This window comes from Pholis gunnellus, assembly GCF_910591455.1.
Source record: "Pholis gunnellus genome assembly, chromosome: 10".
NCBI classification, from domain to species: Eukaryota; Metazoa; Chordata; class Actinopteri; order Perciformes; family Pholidae; genus Pholis; species Pholis gunnellus.
Window position 1 is genome coordinate 6,473,704 of NC_136537.1, and position 14,922 is coordinate 6,488,625.

The following is a 14,922-nucleotide window of genomic DNA, read 5'->3' on the forward strand; positions in this document are numbered from 1 at the left end:
CTTGAGACGAACCCTAGCCATACAGCTGAGCTAAGCATTTTTTTACACACACTATCTCTCCCTCTCTCTAAAGTAATTGTGTATGTCGGCAACGTTAACAGAAAGGCAGCGCGACCTGCCAGAATGTGAGCCCAGAGCAGTAATGCGATTACCAGCGTATGAAACATAATGACAGACGATGAGAGCGAGACAAAGACGGAGTGGAGAGGAGGGACGCAGCAGGTAAGATGGAGTGAGAAAAAGAAAGGGCAGCAGCAGAGCAACAGCAGGTAAACACTAATGTAATTGCCATTAGATCAATTTGATCGCGGTCAGAGATCACCGCTTGTGATGATAAATATTGATCTGATAAAACCACCGAGGCTGAAATATGGGCCGATGCGAATACAGGCAGGAGGAGAGCTACAGCTGCACTTACTCGGACCTGCGTTATGAAAAAAAACAAAAACACACATGACCATAACTCTGAAAACGCTCTGATAAACCCGCCAAACAGCAGACAACCTGAGCGTCTGGCTGGTGGAGCATCAAGTAGCTGAAAGACTCCAAAACGGAGCTAAAACAAATAAGAGAAAATCCTGGACTTTCATTCATCCGGGGACCAGAAACACGACTCCAAATGAATGCCAACGCTGCTCTGCTGGTGGAGATAAAGAACTGTGTGCTGGGTGTGTAAACAGGGACAGCTTGCTATGCCAAAGAGCTCGCTGGAGGAAATTCATCGTGTGCATCATCGAGGGCCAACACACTTGTCGAATGCAGATTTATACACATTTTAAAGCGTGCATGGTTTGTCCATGTTTACGTTCTTTGCCTTGGTTTCTATGAGTCTCGGAATATTTGCAGAATATGACACTGGAGGCAGTGATGTGTTCGGCAGTGTCCTGGTCCAGGATACAGAACCTAAAACTATTGCTCCATAGAGCCACTGGTGGTGGAGAACTCCACCGAGTAGCTTTAAAGGGTGATAAATCAGTGTCGTGTCGACAGTTTGTTTCCGTTTCCCCCAAGTGGCCAAAAAAAAGTGGGTTTAAAAATAAGTATTTCTCACACAACAGTCCAATAAACAAATGGATCATAAAAGGTACAAGCACAACCCATGAGGTAGAGATGAATATTGTGTGAGGTCGATGGAATGAGGAGAGAAGGGCTTACGAGGTGAAAACTAGCAGGGGAGAGGTGTGAAGTGCTTCCCTGGTCTCAGGGAAAGTTTGGGCTTTTCATTTGTAGCGCACAGACTCTACTTCAAGCAGAGCTCCACACGCACACACACGCTCTGCATGATTGACCAGAAATTGAAAAACGGCGAAAAACTCAAAAGGCATGAGACTGAATTCATACTACATTTTCAAAATGCAATTACAAAGCTTTTAACCGCGTTGGCCGGACGGATTGACTCAGTGGAGTCCTGCACAAATTAGGAAACTCTCTAGTTTTGGGGGTTAGCAAAGCAGTCGGTGCTCCAGAAGAGAGCAAACAGAGCGGAGAGGTCCCTGAGGAGCTCCCTCACCGCTCTGCAGCGTTACACGTGTGCATCCTGATAGAGCGCTGAGCTGTGTGTGAGGACAGGACAGTGAGCTTTGTTTCTGCAGGACAAACAGGAAGACCGACAAGTTACTAAAAAACTAAAAGTCAACTTTTGCTGCAAAAAGGTTTTATTTTTTTAAACAAACATATCAAATCAGACATAAATATATTTACAGCACGTCCTTGCCAAGCTACACATTTGAATTATTTCTGATGTATTTTTTATTTTCCCTTCAGAGCTGGAGGATCAGCTCATCTTTCCGTCTGCATCGCTGCTTCTATCCGCTGTAAAGGACGCGGGGTCGCCACAAACCACCGCTGCAGCAGAAACAACGCTCACAAATGCAATTAGGTCGACCTTTTATTCCTTAAAGAAAGAGTGCGCTAATTCAATAAGCCTTCGTCTGACATATGATCCGTGCTGATTACATGAATCATCTGCGTCCCATTAAAATGAAGCCAGTGTGGCCTATAATAAAAGTCGACAGACCGAAACCCTGCAATTCATTGTTGGACCTGAAATTCAGGCTGAAATTGCTTTCTTCGAAAATTGCCACGGCGCATGCATTGGAACAGCAATACGACGGAGCGCCAGTCTGTTTCATTTGCATCCAATTACTACGGGTGGCTTTTACTCACTTCATTCTGGGTCCGCAAATTGATCTGAACCGACCGTTTACAAGGAGGGAGGCAAATAGCTGCGAGTGACATGGAGTGCAAATAGAAACGTCATATTGTTTAACACTACAGTGCAACACTGTGCGAGTCCCTGTTAGCTGTTCAACGTGGAGAGACATGACCGAGAGGAGCTGCTCTCTAAAGACAGAATCTCACGTCCCTATTTATGAAAAAAAAGGCTCATTCTTCAAGTTTCCTTAATATCCCTTCGGACGACATCACTATGCAAGAGAACAAGCATGTGAAATGTGATGTAATCGCTGTCACTCACGAGTTCATGCTTCTGGGTAAAGTTGTCTGATAAAAGGTTTCTTGGGTCAGCTGCTCAGGTGTATAGTGGAATAGTTGAAGTATGCCGTTTCTCTTCGCTGAAATGAGCCAGCTGTCAATAAGCTTAAAGACCAGACGCAAACCCCCCCAAAAAACAACAACAACAACAACAACACCTGCATGTTACTCATAATAAGTTGCATCTCTCTTGTTCAGTCTGTACAGTGTTGAACTTTCTGGGTGCAGTGAGTTGAAGGAAAACACTGGACGTTGGTTTTAGCAGCAGTAAGATCAACCAATCAGAAGTGTCTGAGCATATATGGAAGCTTCTCCATGTCAAAGAAAAAGAAAAAAAAGTGCTTTCTTCCTCCCTTTGCTCGTGTGTTGAACACAGATCTGCCTGCCAATGAGTTCTTCACAAGGAACATTAGCCTGAAGGATTAGTAGTGATACCACGTAATGCTAAATCAAGGAGGCATTATAGTAGAAGAAATATTCAAGGCATTCTCCCTTTCTAGAGTTTTATCATGCATCCATCTTCCCTTTGTACTCGTCTCCATCCGTCCATCTGTTGTGGTTTTACTCCCACCGTCAGGCCCTCCCTCCGCTCCTTTTCCTCCCTGCTGAGAGGTAGAGGAGCTGCAGCCTCATTCTCATCTGCACACCCACAGCCTGGACCGCAAAGCACAAGTCACAAAACAAGTCAGCGCGATGAACGAATTAAATGAAGTGCAGAGTACTTCTGAATAAAAATGAACTCAAACTAACCCGAGGCAGGCCCGCCATCTTTGCCATCATCACACTCTGGTCAGACTCGCTGTAGATGTTCTGGTCCTGACCGGGGTCGCCTTCCAGCATGTACAACTCCCCAGCGTGGACATCCGACACGTTCACCTAGACGGAGACGCAGACGGACGATCGACAAATATAATCGCCATCATATTTGAGCCAGACAAAGATGGACGGATCAATCACACGGAGGAGCGTAATAGACGGATATGTGACACACACCTGAAATGTTCTCGGGTTGAACCCCAGCCAGAGAGTGTATCTGTAGTCCCAGCAGCGCAGAGAGTAACCCATGATCTTTATGTCTTTAAGGTCGGGGAGGTCAGAGTTCACCTGAAGAAAGAAAAAAGGAGCATTGAACTACAAACGCATCGTAGAAACCCTTTCTGCAGCGCCGTCACATCCAGAGCTGCCAACTGGTGCCGCGAGGCGGCCGATGAGCTGATGTCAGGGCTGCAGAGGTGAACTTGCAGCAGCGCTCGCCGGGGCGCGTTCGCTCTAAAGACGCGGCGCTCGTGGCGGGCAGCTCCACAGCGAGCGACTTCAGTCCCCATGACCTTCACTCATTTGAACATTTTTATACGAGCCTACTAAATCCTTTCATTAAAAAGCAACACTTTTCTAAACACTCCCGTCTGGTACCTGAGGCGTAGCAGCAGGTCGAGGGTACTGGCTGAAAGATATGGCCTCTCCGTTCCGTCCTCGTTCCCGGCGATGGAAGCTGTGGGCCAGGTTGGCTCCTTCTGTACACAACTCCTCCTGAAAGCAAGCGGACAGAGCGAAGGGTAAGAGGAGGTAAATGTCAAGAGTGCGTGTGCGTCACATCGGGCATGTTTACCGAGTGTTTACGTCCATTAACTTTGTTTGGCGATGTTGATGCGAGCTCCAGTTGAACCGACTGCACAGAAGGTGCCTGAAGGTTTCTCTGTTCGGCTCTCGTGCTGCGACTTGTGGAAAATGTGAAGCGGGAGCTCGACACGACAGGAAACCGTGGTTTCAACTAAAGACCAACAGGATCACAGACGTTCAACAAGCGGCGTCAGAGTTACAGACTGAATGACATTCTGAGCTCGATTTGGACTCACACTGTAGTCTGAGATTTAAATAAGTAAAGACGAGACCGAGGGGCTGCAGCCAGGTTACAATAGATGCTCTGTGAGGCAGCACTTAAGTCAGCTTTAACACGCTCACGACGACAACTTTCTGCATGTTCACACGTTATTCAAAGGCCATTTCCTTCACTTCTTATAGTCCCACCTGATACGCATCTACAGAATACCTCCAGGTTATGGCTCATATGTAGCAGTTTAAGGGAAAGAAAAGAAATGCCTTGAAAGTCCTTTTTTAAATGAGCTGAATTTATCTTATTAATGTTTATATTGGATTATATTCAGATTTGAGTTTAACGGTCAGCGACGGTGGCTTTGTGGCCATGTTGTCAGCAAATAGACGACGTTTGTGATACGTTTCATTAAGTGGAAGATATTGTGGAAGATATTGTAGCGGTCAGAATTTCCTGATATATTAGACTCTGAAATATTAGATGGAGGTTAATAAATCAGTCTGGACCAAAGTGTGTGAAATGACCAACATTACCTTCCCACTGCTGCTAAAGGATGTTTTGAAAGAGATTAACCTTCGCCACTGTGGTTGAGACAGTACCCATAGCTTTAGTGAGAGAAAACCAGATTCATTGAGCGCATGTTCATTTTCATCCATTCATACCTGGAAAGAAATGTCAGGACAAAGTGCAGGTGTTTTGAGGCCAGCCAGGTGGGAGACGGTGGGAAAAACATCCACCAGCTCCACCACGTTTCTGATAACTTTGTCATCTGGAGGAGAGAGAGAGAGGGGGGGGGGGGGGGGGGTCAGCCAATTAGAGAGGCTTTCATACCCACCAACAGCAAATTAGCCAAGATATCCTCCAGAATGTACCAGACGCCCGGCTCTTCAATTTCATCATCGTTGCACCATTTGAAGTAAAAATATCAAAGTGTATCCTCGTCTAAATACTTTCGGGAGCTCTCCGTGTAAATCAGACTTCATTTAAGTCCGGTTGGCAGAATCATAATCATAAAGGCTTCATATGAGGAATGAGGACCAGAAATGTGAAGTCAGTTGAGTTCCCTTTGGTGAACTGGTGTACATGGTGCTTTTCAATGATAAAAGGAATGCACATGTTAATCAATAAGTTGTTGTCAGTGACGGGGCCTTACTCTTGAAGCTGAGCTGTGGCTGCACGAGGACATCGATAAAGGGAAAGGTAGACTCTCGTGGTGAAGCGCGCTGGCTGGTGACCCCAGGAACGTAGAAGATGAGGGGGACGCGTGTCGAAACATCAAAATTTGAATATTTAGCCCACTCGCCGTGTTCTCCTAATGACCACCCTGCAACAAGAGGGACACCAAAAGATTAATGGAGACGTTAGTTCAAAAAGACCCGAGGCAGATGGGAGGAATAAACCCAACGAAAGCTGTGAATCTACGGCATAAAAACAACACTTTAGACACAGACTCAGTCATCTAGCTTTTGATTGAGCTTTACTGGTTATAAATCAAAACAGTCATGGAAAGGATTCACTCTGGTGTCCTCCACTGAAAGAGACATTAAAAGAAATTGAGTTTCCAAGTCAGAAAGTTTAAGAAAAAACAAAACGCAGTAGTGCAAGAAGGAGCTGGGCTTTATAGGTCTAGATGTGTAGAAGGCGGTTACGGAACAATACGCTGTTACAACACTGCCCTCTGGTGGTGGCCGACCAGCTAAACTGCCACATGTTCTGCAATATTTATTACACGTCTGGAAGAATTAGCACCACTTCTTAAATAATGTGCCTGATACCTGATGAGTTAATCATTTCACTAGATATCTGGAGAGCGATGGATCTTCCTCCACTCACCGTGGTCGGAGGTGAACACCACCATGGTGCTGTCAGACAGCCCCAGCTCATCCAGAGCGCCGAGCAGCCGCCCAACCTGAGCGTCCACGTAGGACACGGCAGCGTAGTAGTGCTGACGGATACGCAGCTGGAAGACATGAAGAACACAAGAGGGGGGAGTTTATTTTAGAGAGTAGCAGCAACACAGAAAAGGTTGTATACGTCTTCAAAGTACCTGAAAGTCTTTAGGAATCGGCCCATAGGGGAAGCTGATGTTGAGCTTCTGGACATCGTCTCTCTGCCTCACGTCCATCCAGGGGTTGTAGGCCACAGGTGGAAGCCGTGTAGGGACATCGGGGTCCGGGGCCAGAGTCATTTCATCAATGGGAAATAGACTCAGGTACTCCTGGAACGCATAAGAACCAGGTTTCCAAAATATGTTCAATAGATCCAGGAATAAAAACAAAAAAGGTGGAGTTACAATATGACGGCACACTTCATACACAAAGTAACAAACATCTGGAGAACCTCGGATCTCCTTCACTTGAATCTGCAATGTAACTGGTAACATTGTTTATGTGAGACGTACCCCCCCAATAATATGACGACGTCATAGTAAGATCAGGTGTTAATCTGGCAGAGATCGCTGTGCGTCCAGACACTACGGGGTTAATCTCACGTGGCATACGTCACATGGTGACAGCCGGCTTGACCTTTTCTCTCTTCATCCCTCAACTTGCCGTCTGTAGGAAACTTCTTGGTCTCCGTTCAGTCTCGTCTCTCTTCCACTCCATCATACTCGCCTCCTTCATGCCAAACTGTGTCTCCCATCTATCTAGATCAGCCCTCATTAAAGTCACTTCACATACAGTAGGAATCTCTCCGGCCGTGCTTTCAGAGGTTCCTTTTCTGTATTCTAGTCGGTTTCTTTTAACAAACGCACCCCCAGATCAAAACTAGCACCTCGATGGGTGTATATTTGGGCTCATTGGGCCTCATGCAAGCTGCACCAGTACCAACAGATCCCTGCTGCAATGGCTTGAACCAAAGAACAAGTTCCCCGTATTTTGAATTTTCTCTTCGGTACGAATGTAATTTAGCAGCGGTCCAGACCCGTCATAGCAGCATAGTATATTTTGTTACAATATAAAAGCATAAAGTTGCTTTATAAAGTAATAAAGCAACTTGGAGTTTGAAAATCCTAAATAAATGTTTACTCTGTATTCGTATTATAGGCTAATACAACCCTAACTTTTAACAGTCCAATAGTATCACCATGAATTTAAACGGGCTGTTGGAGAACACATGAACACGGCAGTAACAGCATGTGTTCCTTCAACAGGTCCCTTAATGCAGCGGCTTTTAAAAGAGATTATTTCCTTTATGGATCTCCAGGAGCAGGACTGAAATATCGGACATATGGAGCTGGAGGCGTAGCAACAATTATGCTTTTTACAATTCTCATGAATGTGCGTCCATTAATGCACAGGTGGCATCCATCATGGTTATGCTGCTCATTCACAGTTATCTGGAGTTAGGAGCGTTTACTGAATCTGATGTGGCACAAAGAGAGAGAGTTTGGATTAAAATGATCTTGCATGAGATGCGCCGCTGCAGTCATCTACTGACTGAGTGTATGGAGTTCTGTGGGAACTCAAGGTTTGCTCCTTTATCACGAGGCTCAGTGTTCTTTATGGCACTGGTTTCTCACTCTTGCCCCTCTATGTTAACGCCATCATTCAGTCTCATGTTCTGGCTTTATACGCTCCGGAAAAAAAAGAAAGAAAAGTTGTGCAAGAGATGAGTCTTCGTCCACAACAACAACAACAACAACGGCTCTGGCAGCAGGACAATGACTAACACTTTCCCACTCAGGCTCAGGGAATAATGGACTTGTGTAGCGCATGGCAGTGAGTGAACGAACATTACAGAAAGAGTATTTGACCTTCAGTCCATGGGCTTCACATATAGCTAGACTGATTATCAGGTTAATGCAGATATATCAGGACACGTCAGCCGATAAATAAAATGGTTTAGGTCATTTAGAAACCATCAGACAGTCAGAGGTTTATTCTTCAACTGTATGTCATGCTAAATACATATTTATTATAAAAGTATTTAAGGAAACCCTTCCGAAGATGTTTGAATAGGTTAAATGCTATATAATAAAAGTAATACCTGCCAGTATATTGTTATCAGATAAGACTATAAGCTACAGTCACGGTTCACAATGGCTCTTCACAGCATCATCAAGTAGCTCCATTAGACGTGCACGAGCACCAACAGCTCATTCACAGTAATCAATAGAAGTTCATCAGCTCACAGTCAGTCATGAAATGGTCTACGTGTCTTTTAGGATGACCAAAGTGTAGCACAGCATTTTAAAAAAAAGACAGTGAACAGATCCTCTTTTCAAGCGTACGGAGGTGAACAGTTACTGCACCACCGAGCATGCAGAGAGACACACACACACACACACAGCTCTTTAGCGCTGCACTGCAATGAGCTGTGGGAATGTAAAGATGACACCACTGCTGTGGCTCACATACAATGAGCTCATACAGAGATCAAGCACTTCCACAGCTGTGTTAACAGATTAACTTGTTCAAGCGTTCTCTAAAGTTCTTCCAGCCTCTAAACACAATCAACATGAATGTTCCACATCAACAGGTGCTGGAACTGATCCACTTGAGGAGTCAAACTTTAAGGTATTAGCATCACAAAAACTACTTTAATCATCAAATCACATCATACAAGACACTGACATTTATACACAAAAAAGAAGAAGTGTCACTTCTCCGTATTCTAAACACAACATGTGTGCGTATTGACGTCCTAGGTCCTTGGTTCTAATATTTGTAGTTATTTTGGTCGATCAAGTCGTGACTATGAGACTCGTTAAAACCTGCTGAACCTTTTAAAAGCAGCTGGCATCAGACAGACACCTGCGACGTACATCATGACTGGTTTTCACAATAAAACTGTTGATTGAATTATGATCCAACCATGATGCACGTCACATCTCCAGCAGTGTACAGATGTTCACATAAAGTACCTGTGGAGGGGGTTTGATGCTGTATTGTCACTGTGGTTCATGACTGACGCGTTCACTCTGTATGTGCAAATTAATACGCACAATTTTGTTTTTGCTGTTTTTCTTTGTTTAATATATAATTTACTATTTTTCCTCTGTACACGTATTTTCCTTTTAAATATTTCCTCATGAATTAATAGAAAATTGTACATCTATTATATATCCAACATATTGCAATTACGCTGCAAATCAATCCCCATCTGCTTTTTCAATAAAAGAATTCTTTAAATAAGTGAAAGGTCCTGTACCTGAGGTATCCTGAAGGGAATGTGTGGTTTGTGAAAGCCCACAGCCAAGAAGAACGGAACGTCTTCGTCGGCCCGACTCTTCAGTAACCTCACTGCCTCCTCGGTGCTCTCCAGGTCGGGCAGGGTTCCTCCGGGCTGCTCCGTCACGTTCACCGCACACAGCAAGTTGGCGTGGAGTTTACCATCCTCTCCTTTACACATCTGGAATAAAAAGGCTTTTAATGTTCAGTGTCTTTTTGTGCAGAGTTCATGCTGCCATGAGTTTCGTCCTTCAGCGTCTGCTGGCCGGTCTGTTAAACTGAAGCCACATGGACGCTCAGCGGGGTCACCCAGCTGTTTCTCTTCAGACCTGAACACTGCAGGATGATGTGGCGACTACGTTCAGATGTATTTCAATACAAACGATTGTGGTTCGTTCACTAACGGAATATACAGAAACAAAGTGGATACTTTCTCGTACTTAGAGTATCTAACCGACTTGCATTTCCACTCGTCTCTCCGGATCCCGGTTGACATTATTGAGTTATTTCTTGATCAGTTTGCTTTGAGAATTTGGGAGGAATTAAACATGCCTACGATGTTTTTTTAATAAAGCAAGACATTTAAAAGTTGACTCCTTTGCTTCTAAAGGTCCACAGCGAACAGGAGTAACATTGAGATCATTTGTAACTTGATTACAGGAGCAAAGTGTAACACGCACAACACTCCAAGCACCTCAGCAGAGTTAAGTGCTATTATGTTCTCCATAGGAAAGTAATAGCTGAAACCTGGCGGTGGTGCTACACCAGAGTGTGACCATTAAACGGATTTTCCTGTACGAGATATAATTTGACTTCTCCATCACACACACACACCTTTTCTTTCTCGTATCTAAATGAAGCTGGGTGGTAGGCAGGGGTGGACCAGCTGTAGGGGTAGTCATCCGAGTAGTTAGAGGCAATACCTAAAGAAAATACAAACAGTTACTTCTACACAATCAGAGACAAAACAATGCAACAAGTAAACGACAAAGTCATGCAGATTGAGTTCCTCTCTTGCAGTGAATCTGTGCGTCTTACTGCAGTTACACTGGTAACCACTCAGCAAGGATTTCTGTGTCACGTCCTAAACGTGCTGCTGTGCCAGCATACACTTGAGTTTCCATTTAGCATGTATGTAATTAATCTCACCTGGATGAAATACCTTGCCCACAGACGCGGTGAAGTACCCTCTGGATTTGAAGTACTGTGGCAGGGTGGTGTAGTTTCCAGAATGGGTTCTCCAGTAGGAGTTGAAGTCGTACAGCCTGGTGGTGTCCGGTCTGCGGCTGGTCAACATGGACGTACGGCTGGGAGCGCACACAGCTTGCTGGGAGAGGAAATGACACCTTTAAAGTTTCCCCATGAGGTTATTATTATCATACATTAAAGGTATAAAACACCCACTGACCTGTGCATATGCATTGAGAAAAACTTGGCTTTTGGATGCCAGCTGGTCAATGTTTGGGGATTTTGCCACAGAGTCCCCGTAGCAGCCCAAGGATGTCCGCAAATCATCCGCCATGATGAAGAGGACATTCTTCCTCTCTGACAGATAACACACACACACAGTTAATGCATGTTTTACTTTTAAATGAACCGGTTAAGTAAAGGGTTCAGGCAGATTGCTGCAAAGGAAAGCTCAACAGCAAGTAAGGATAAAATGATCAAAAAGCTAAAACTAGTTGCTGTTAAACACGTGAAAACAGAAACTAGTCGATAACGTTACATGGAGTATAATGAGAGTTAAATAGCTACTGTTACATAAACAAGCTAAATAGAAACTTTCAAGTTCCAAACTCAATAAGCCTGACGGTACAAGTAAACCTTTCAATGAGTAAACTTAATTAACGTCAGTTGAAGCCACTAAGTAAACACAATAAACACTCATTAACCGCTAATGGAAGCTGGTGACTGAGATTAACTGTTCAGAGGAGCTGACCACCGAACATGTATCACTAAAATAAAATGATAAGACAACCAGTCTTTATTCATTTGAATGCCTGTGTGGCATTTGTACAAGTGTTGCTATCCAACAGTGTATTAGTACAAACTCTCACGTTACCTCTTGCAACAACAGCGAAAGCCAGTGTGTGGAGGACCAGGAGGAGAAGCCATATCCGGAGACAAGTGAACATTTTGATTTGGCAGAGAAGACGAACGACACAATGAACTTCAGATAAAGTTTACTTTTGCAAAGTTAACCTCGCAGCGTCTCTGTTGCTGCCTCCGTCCTCCACACGGTCTGGTTGCCAAACAATTGAGTGTGTCGTTGTCGTCTTTAAATAACTTCCTGATTATCGCGTCCTCCCTGAGTGAAATGTTTTCATTGGTCCACTCAGCAGTGGCCCCGCCCCCTACGCTAATCATATTAGTTACATGATGTGTCAATCATTTTTAATGCCACACAGGTGTCTTGTGTGTGTATTTGTTGTCTAACTTGACGTTTCTGTAGCTAAGAGATGTTAAATAAAGGGAGGTCTCACTCTGCAGCAATTGGAGTTGCAATTGTAACAAGATCCCTAATATTATGGCTGAAACGTTTTTTAAGTAATTCTAAGTTTAAGGACTAAACAAACAATAAACAATAATGAACAGTTGACAGATTTATGCTATCAAATTCAAGTTCTTTATTTTCACATGCACAACAATTACAGAGAGGCAGTCGTCTTTAAATATGTTTTTGTAAAAAGGAAATCACACAAGCAAAAGCAAAATGAGAATCTAAGACATAAAATATAAAATAAAGTATGCCTAATATAAATTGGTGGTAGACAGTATTACAAATAAATAAATGGAACATAACAGGGATGTAGTGAATGTATGTGCATAAAGAAATACACTTTACAACAGTACTGTAAAACAGTAATTCAAGTTTATAAAGGTAAAGTGACGGTATCAGGAAATTACCACGCCTATGACTCTGTATTGAAGAACAATACTTCCAAAATATATTTTACAAAAGGGAAAAAACGTTCTGATCTTCAAACACTTTGCCACGAGCTAAGAGGAGAGCGCATGCACGAGGCTCGGTCTAGGCTTGCGAAGTGAATTTGAGGTGATGAGTAAGTCATCTTCTTACATATAGACGATCTTTGGCCACAAAGGCAGCAACACAAAACATGGCTGACAGCGCAGCTAAACGTGAAGCGGACAGTGTCGGGACCAATGCATTGTCTCAGAGAGTCAAGAGGGCGAAAGCTGACAATGAGAATGGAGGCGGAGGAGCTGGAAAGTCTCCTGAATGTGAAAATATTCTGTCTGAGTTTAAAACGTCCGCCGTGTTGAGTGATTCTGCGCGGGAGAAAAACATCTTCATCCACGGAAAGGTAACCTGCAGGCTGCTGTTAGCTGTAAGAAGCAGTTTAGCTAACTAACTAACTCTAGCTGTGGTTATAATGTTGAGAGCAATTGTTGGTAACTTAAGAGGAAAATGTTTTTATTGTTGTATTAATTCAAAGGTCTGAGCAGTTTCGTGAAGGAAAGATGGAACATTGACTTCCGGTTCGATATTTCAAAATAATAGTCTGTGTGATGGATTTCACAGAAATGAGTATGAGAACGACATGAGGGGCTGTTTTGCCTTTATTCTGTTCGGAGGGGATAACTAGTCTCATGACCAGCGCAGGCAGAAATGAAACCGTTGAACGTGTCTCCTCCAGCTTGCCGGTCAGGAGGCCGTGGTCATCCTGGAGAAGACTCCCATCAGAGAGGACTCCCTGGCTGAGCTCTTCAGCGGCTCCAGGCTGAAGCTGGAGATGAGGAACGACATCTACAGCACATATCGGTTGCAGGCTCCCCCTCAACTCAATGGTACGGTCAGAATGAGGAGAGGAAATGAACTGACCCGAGATATCAGCTAGACCCAAGGTTGATAGCCTGTGTGTTTCTGTTTTGCAGAGATCAAGACTACAGTCGTGTGTCCGGTCACCGAGAAGCACGTAAAGAAATACCAGCGGCAGGAGAGTTTCCTGGTGGAGGAGACGGGGGAGGACTATCAGTCCATCACTTTGCCCTACATTCAGAAGCAGAGTTTCAGCGTGCAGGTCAGCATCCTGAAACCTCCTCCTGTAGCGCATCAGTAACATGCTTACATATTATCATAATGCACAACCCCCCCCCCTCTCCCCCTCCCCTCTAGTGGGTCCACAACATCCTGGAGAAGAAGGCCGAGGTTGAGAGGATAGTCTATGAAGATCCGGACCCAAAAGTTGGCTTTGTCCTCCTCCCTGATTTCAAATGGGACCAGAAACAGGTGAGCTAACAGGAAGTTAGGTACCAGGACATGAGGTGGAATAAATGTCAGCCACGTGAGTTCAGACATTAATAACTTCACGTCAACTCTGTAAACTAAGTCCTAATGGACGACGCAGTTTAACAATGACTGTCTTCTTCTGTCAGGTTGATGATTTGTACCTGATCGCCATCACACATCAGAGAGACATCAGGAGTCTCAGAGACCTGACGTCAGAGCATCTGCCGCTGCTGCAGAACATCTTCCAGAAAGGAAAGGTGAGGGGAGAAAAAGAAGAAGCAGGAAACGTCCTCTTCTTCCAGCCACTGCCATTACACTTTCTGTTTTAGAGAGCTAGCACCAGACATAGCTGTTACTGATTGGATACCAAACAGCCAGCAGTGTGCATAGTGTCAAACACGCCCCTTTCCTTGTGCTCTAGGAGGCCGTCCTGCAGCGCTACAAGCTTCCAGCCAGTAAGCTGAGAGTCTACCTGCACTACCAGCCGTCCTACTACCACCTCCACGTCCACTTCACCAAGCTGGGCTACGAGGCGCCGGGCTGCGGCGTGGAGCGGGCCCACCTCCTCGCGGACGTCATCCAAAACCTCCAGTCCGACCCCCGGTACTACAAAACCCGGACCCTGTACTTCCCCCTGAGGGCAGACGACGGACTGCTCGGCAAGTTTAAGGAGGCGGACAGGCTGTGATTTACCGTCGGGCACTTGTTCCACCCATCCAATCTGTGTGGAGACTCTTTTTTTGTATTTGATACACATTTGTGCATGTTTGAGTGATTCCTCAGCAAGGTGTTTTTTTGTTTTTTTTGCAATAATCTTCATATTATTCCTGACGTGACGGATTTAAAGTCTCTGTTTTAAATGTCTTTCATACGTTTTCTACATGTTAACTGAATGTTGCTGACTGAATTAAAGAGTCATTTTTTTCTACTCCGCCTCTTGATGTTGTCACTTGTTTTGTAATATTTGAGACGGGTTCAACTGCGTCTAAATTTAAAATCACTATCGTTGAGTTTTCTGAAGTCGACGCTTGTATTTCATCACACGTCATGGTGGTGAAGTAAAGCCGAGGACCTTTATACGTCACATTTAAAACACCGAGGCAATTCAAACTTTTCTACCACATTTAATGTCAAAATAATGTGACGGTACATTAAACCAGCCACAACAC

General features: G+C 44.4%; 2 protein-coding genes across 2 annotated transcripts; one reads left to right on the plus strand and one right to left on the minus strand.

Annotated features, from left to right (window-relative positions):
- Positions 1-1,711: 1,711 nt before the first annotated feature.
- ids (iduronate 2-sulfatase) lies at positions 1,712-11,740 on the minus strand. Its single transcript, XM_079167930.1, has 13 exons — positions 11,564-11,740; positions 10,910-11,046; positions 10,651-10,828; positions 10,336-10,424; positions 9,482-9,682; positions 6,375-6,545; positions 6,161-6,287; positions 5,481-5,651; positions 4,990-5,096; positions 3,907-4,023; positions 3,487-3,597; positions 3,244-3,369; positions 1,712-3,147 (listed from the first exon to the last, which is right to left on the minus strand). The coding sequence occupies exons 1-13, from the start codon at positions 11,634-11,636 to the stop codon at positions 3,067-3,069; spliced, it is 1,689 nt and encodes a 562-aa protein (XP_079024056.1). The 5' UTR covers positions 11,637-11,740; the 3' UTR covers positions 1,712-3,066.
- Positions 11,741-12,615: 875 nt separating this feature from the next.
- dcps (decapping enzyme, scavenger) lies at positions 12,616-14,686 on the plus strand. The gene is made up of 6 exons (XM_079167884.1): positions 12,616-12,827; positions 13,161-13,311; positions 13,399-13,544; positions 13,640-13,753; positions 13,900-14,010; positions 14,175-14,686. Exons 1-6 carry the CDS (start codon positions 12,621-12,623, stop codon positions 14,439-14,441), a joined length of 996 nt encoding a protein of 331 aa, XP_079024010.1. The 5' UTR covers positions 12,616-12,620; the 3' UTR covers positions 14,442-14,686.
- The last annotated feature ends 236 nt before the right edge of the window (positions 14,687-14,922 follow it).

Excerpts from the sequence above, each read along its gene's own strand:
- ids (XM_079167930.1), bottom strand. The coding sequence starts at position 11,636 with ATGTTCACTTGTCTCCGGATATGGCTTCTCCTCCTGGTCCTCCACACA. Across the intron at positions 3,370-3,486 it reads TCAACCCGAGAACATTTCAG|GTGAACGTGTCGGATGTCCA; the intron begins GTGTGTGTCACA and ends GTCTCCGTCTAG. Across the intron at positions 3,148-3,243 it reads AGATGGCGGGCCTGCCTCGG|GCTGTGGGTGTGCAGATGAG; the intron begins GTTAGTTTGAGT and ends TTTGCGGTCCAG.
- dcps (XM_079167884.1), top strand. The coding sequence starts at position 12,621 with ATGGCTGACAGCGCAGCTAAACGTGAAGCGGACAGTGTCGGGACCAAT. Across the intron at positions 13,312-13,398 it reads GGCTCCCCCTCAACTCAATG|AGATCAAGACTACAGTCGTG; the intron begins GTACGGTCAGAA and ends TCTGTTTTGCAG. Across the intron at positions 13,754-13,899 it reads TCAAATGGGACCAGAAACAG|GTTGATGATTTGTACCTGAT; the intron begins GTGAGCTAACAG and ends TTCTTCTGTCAG.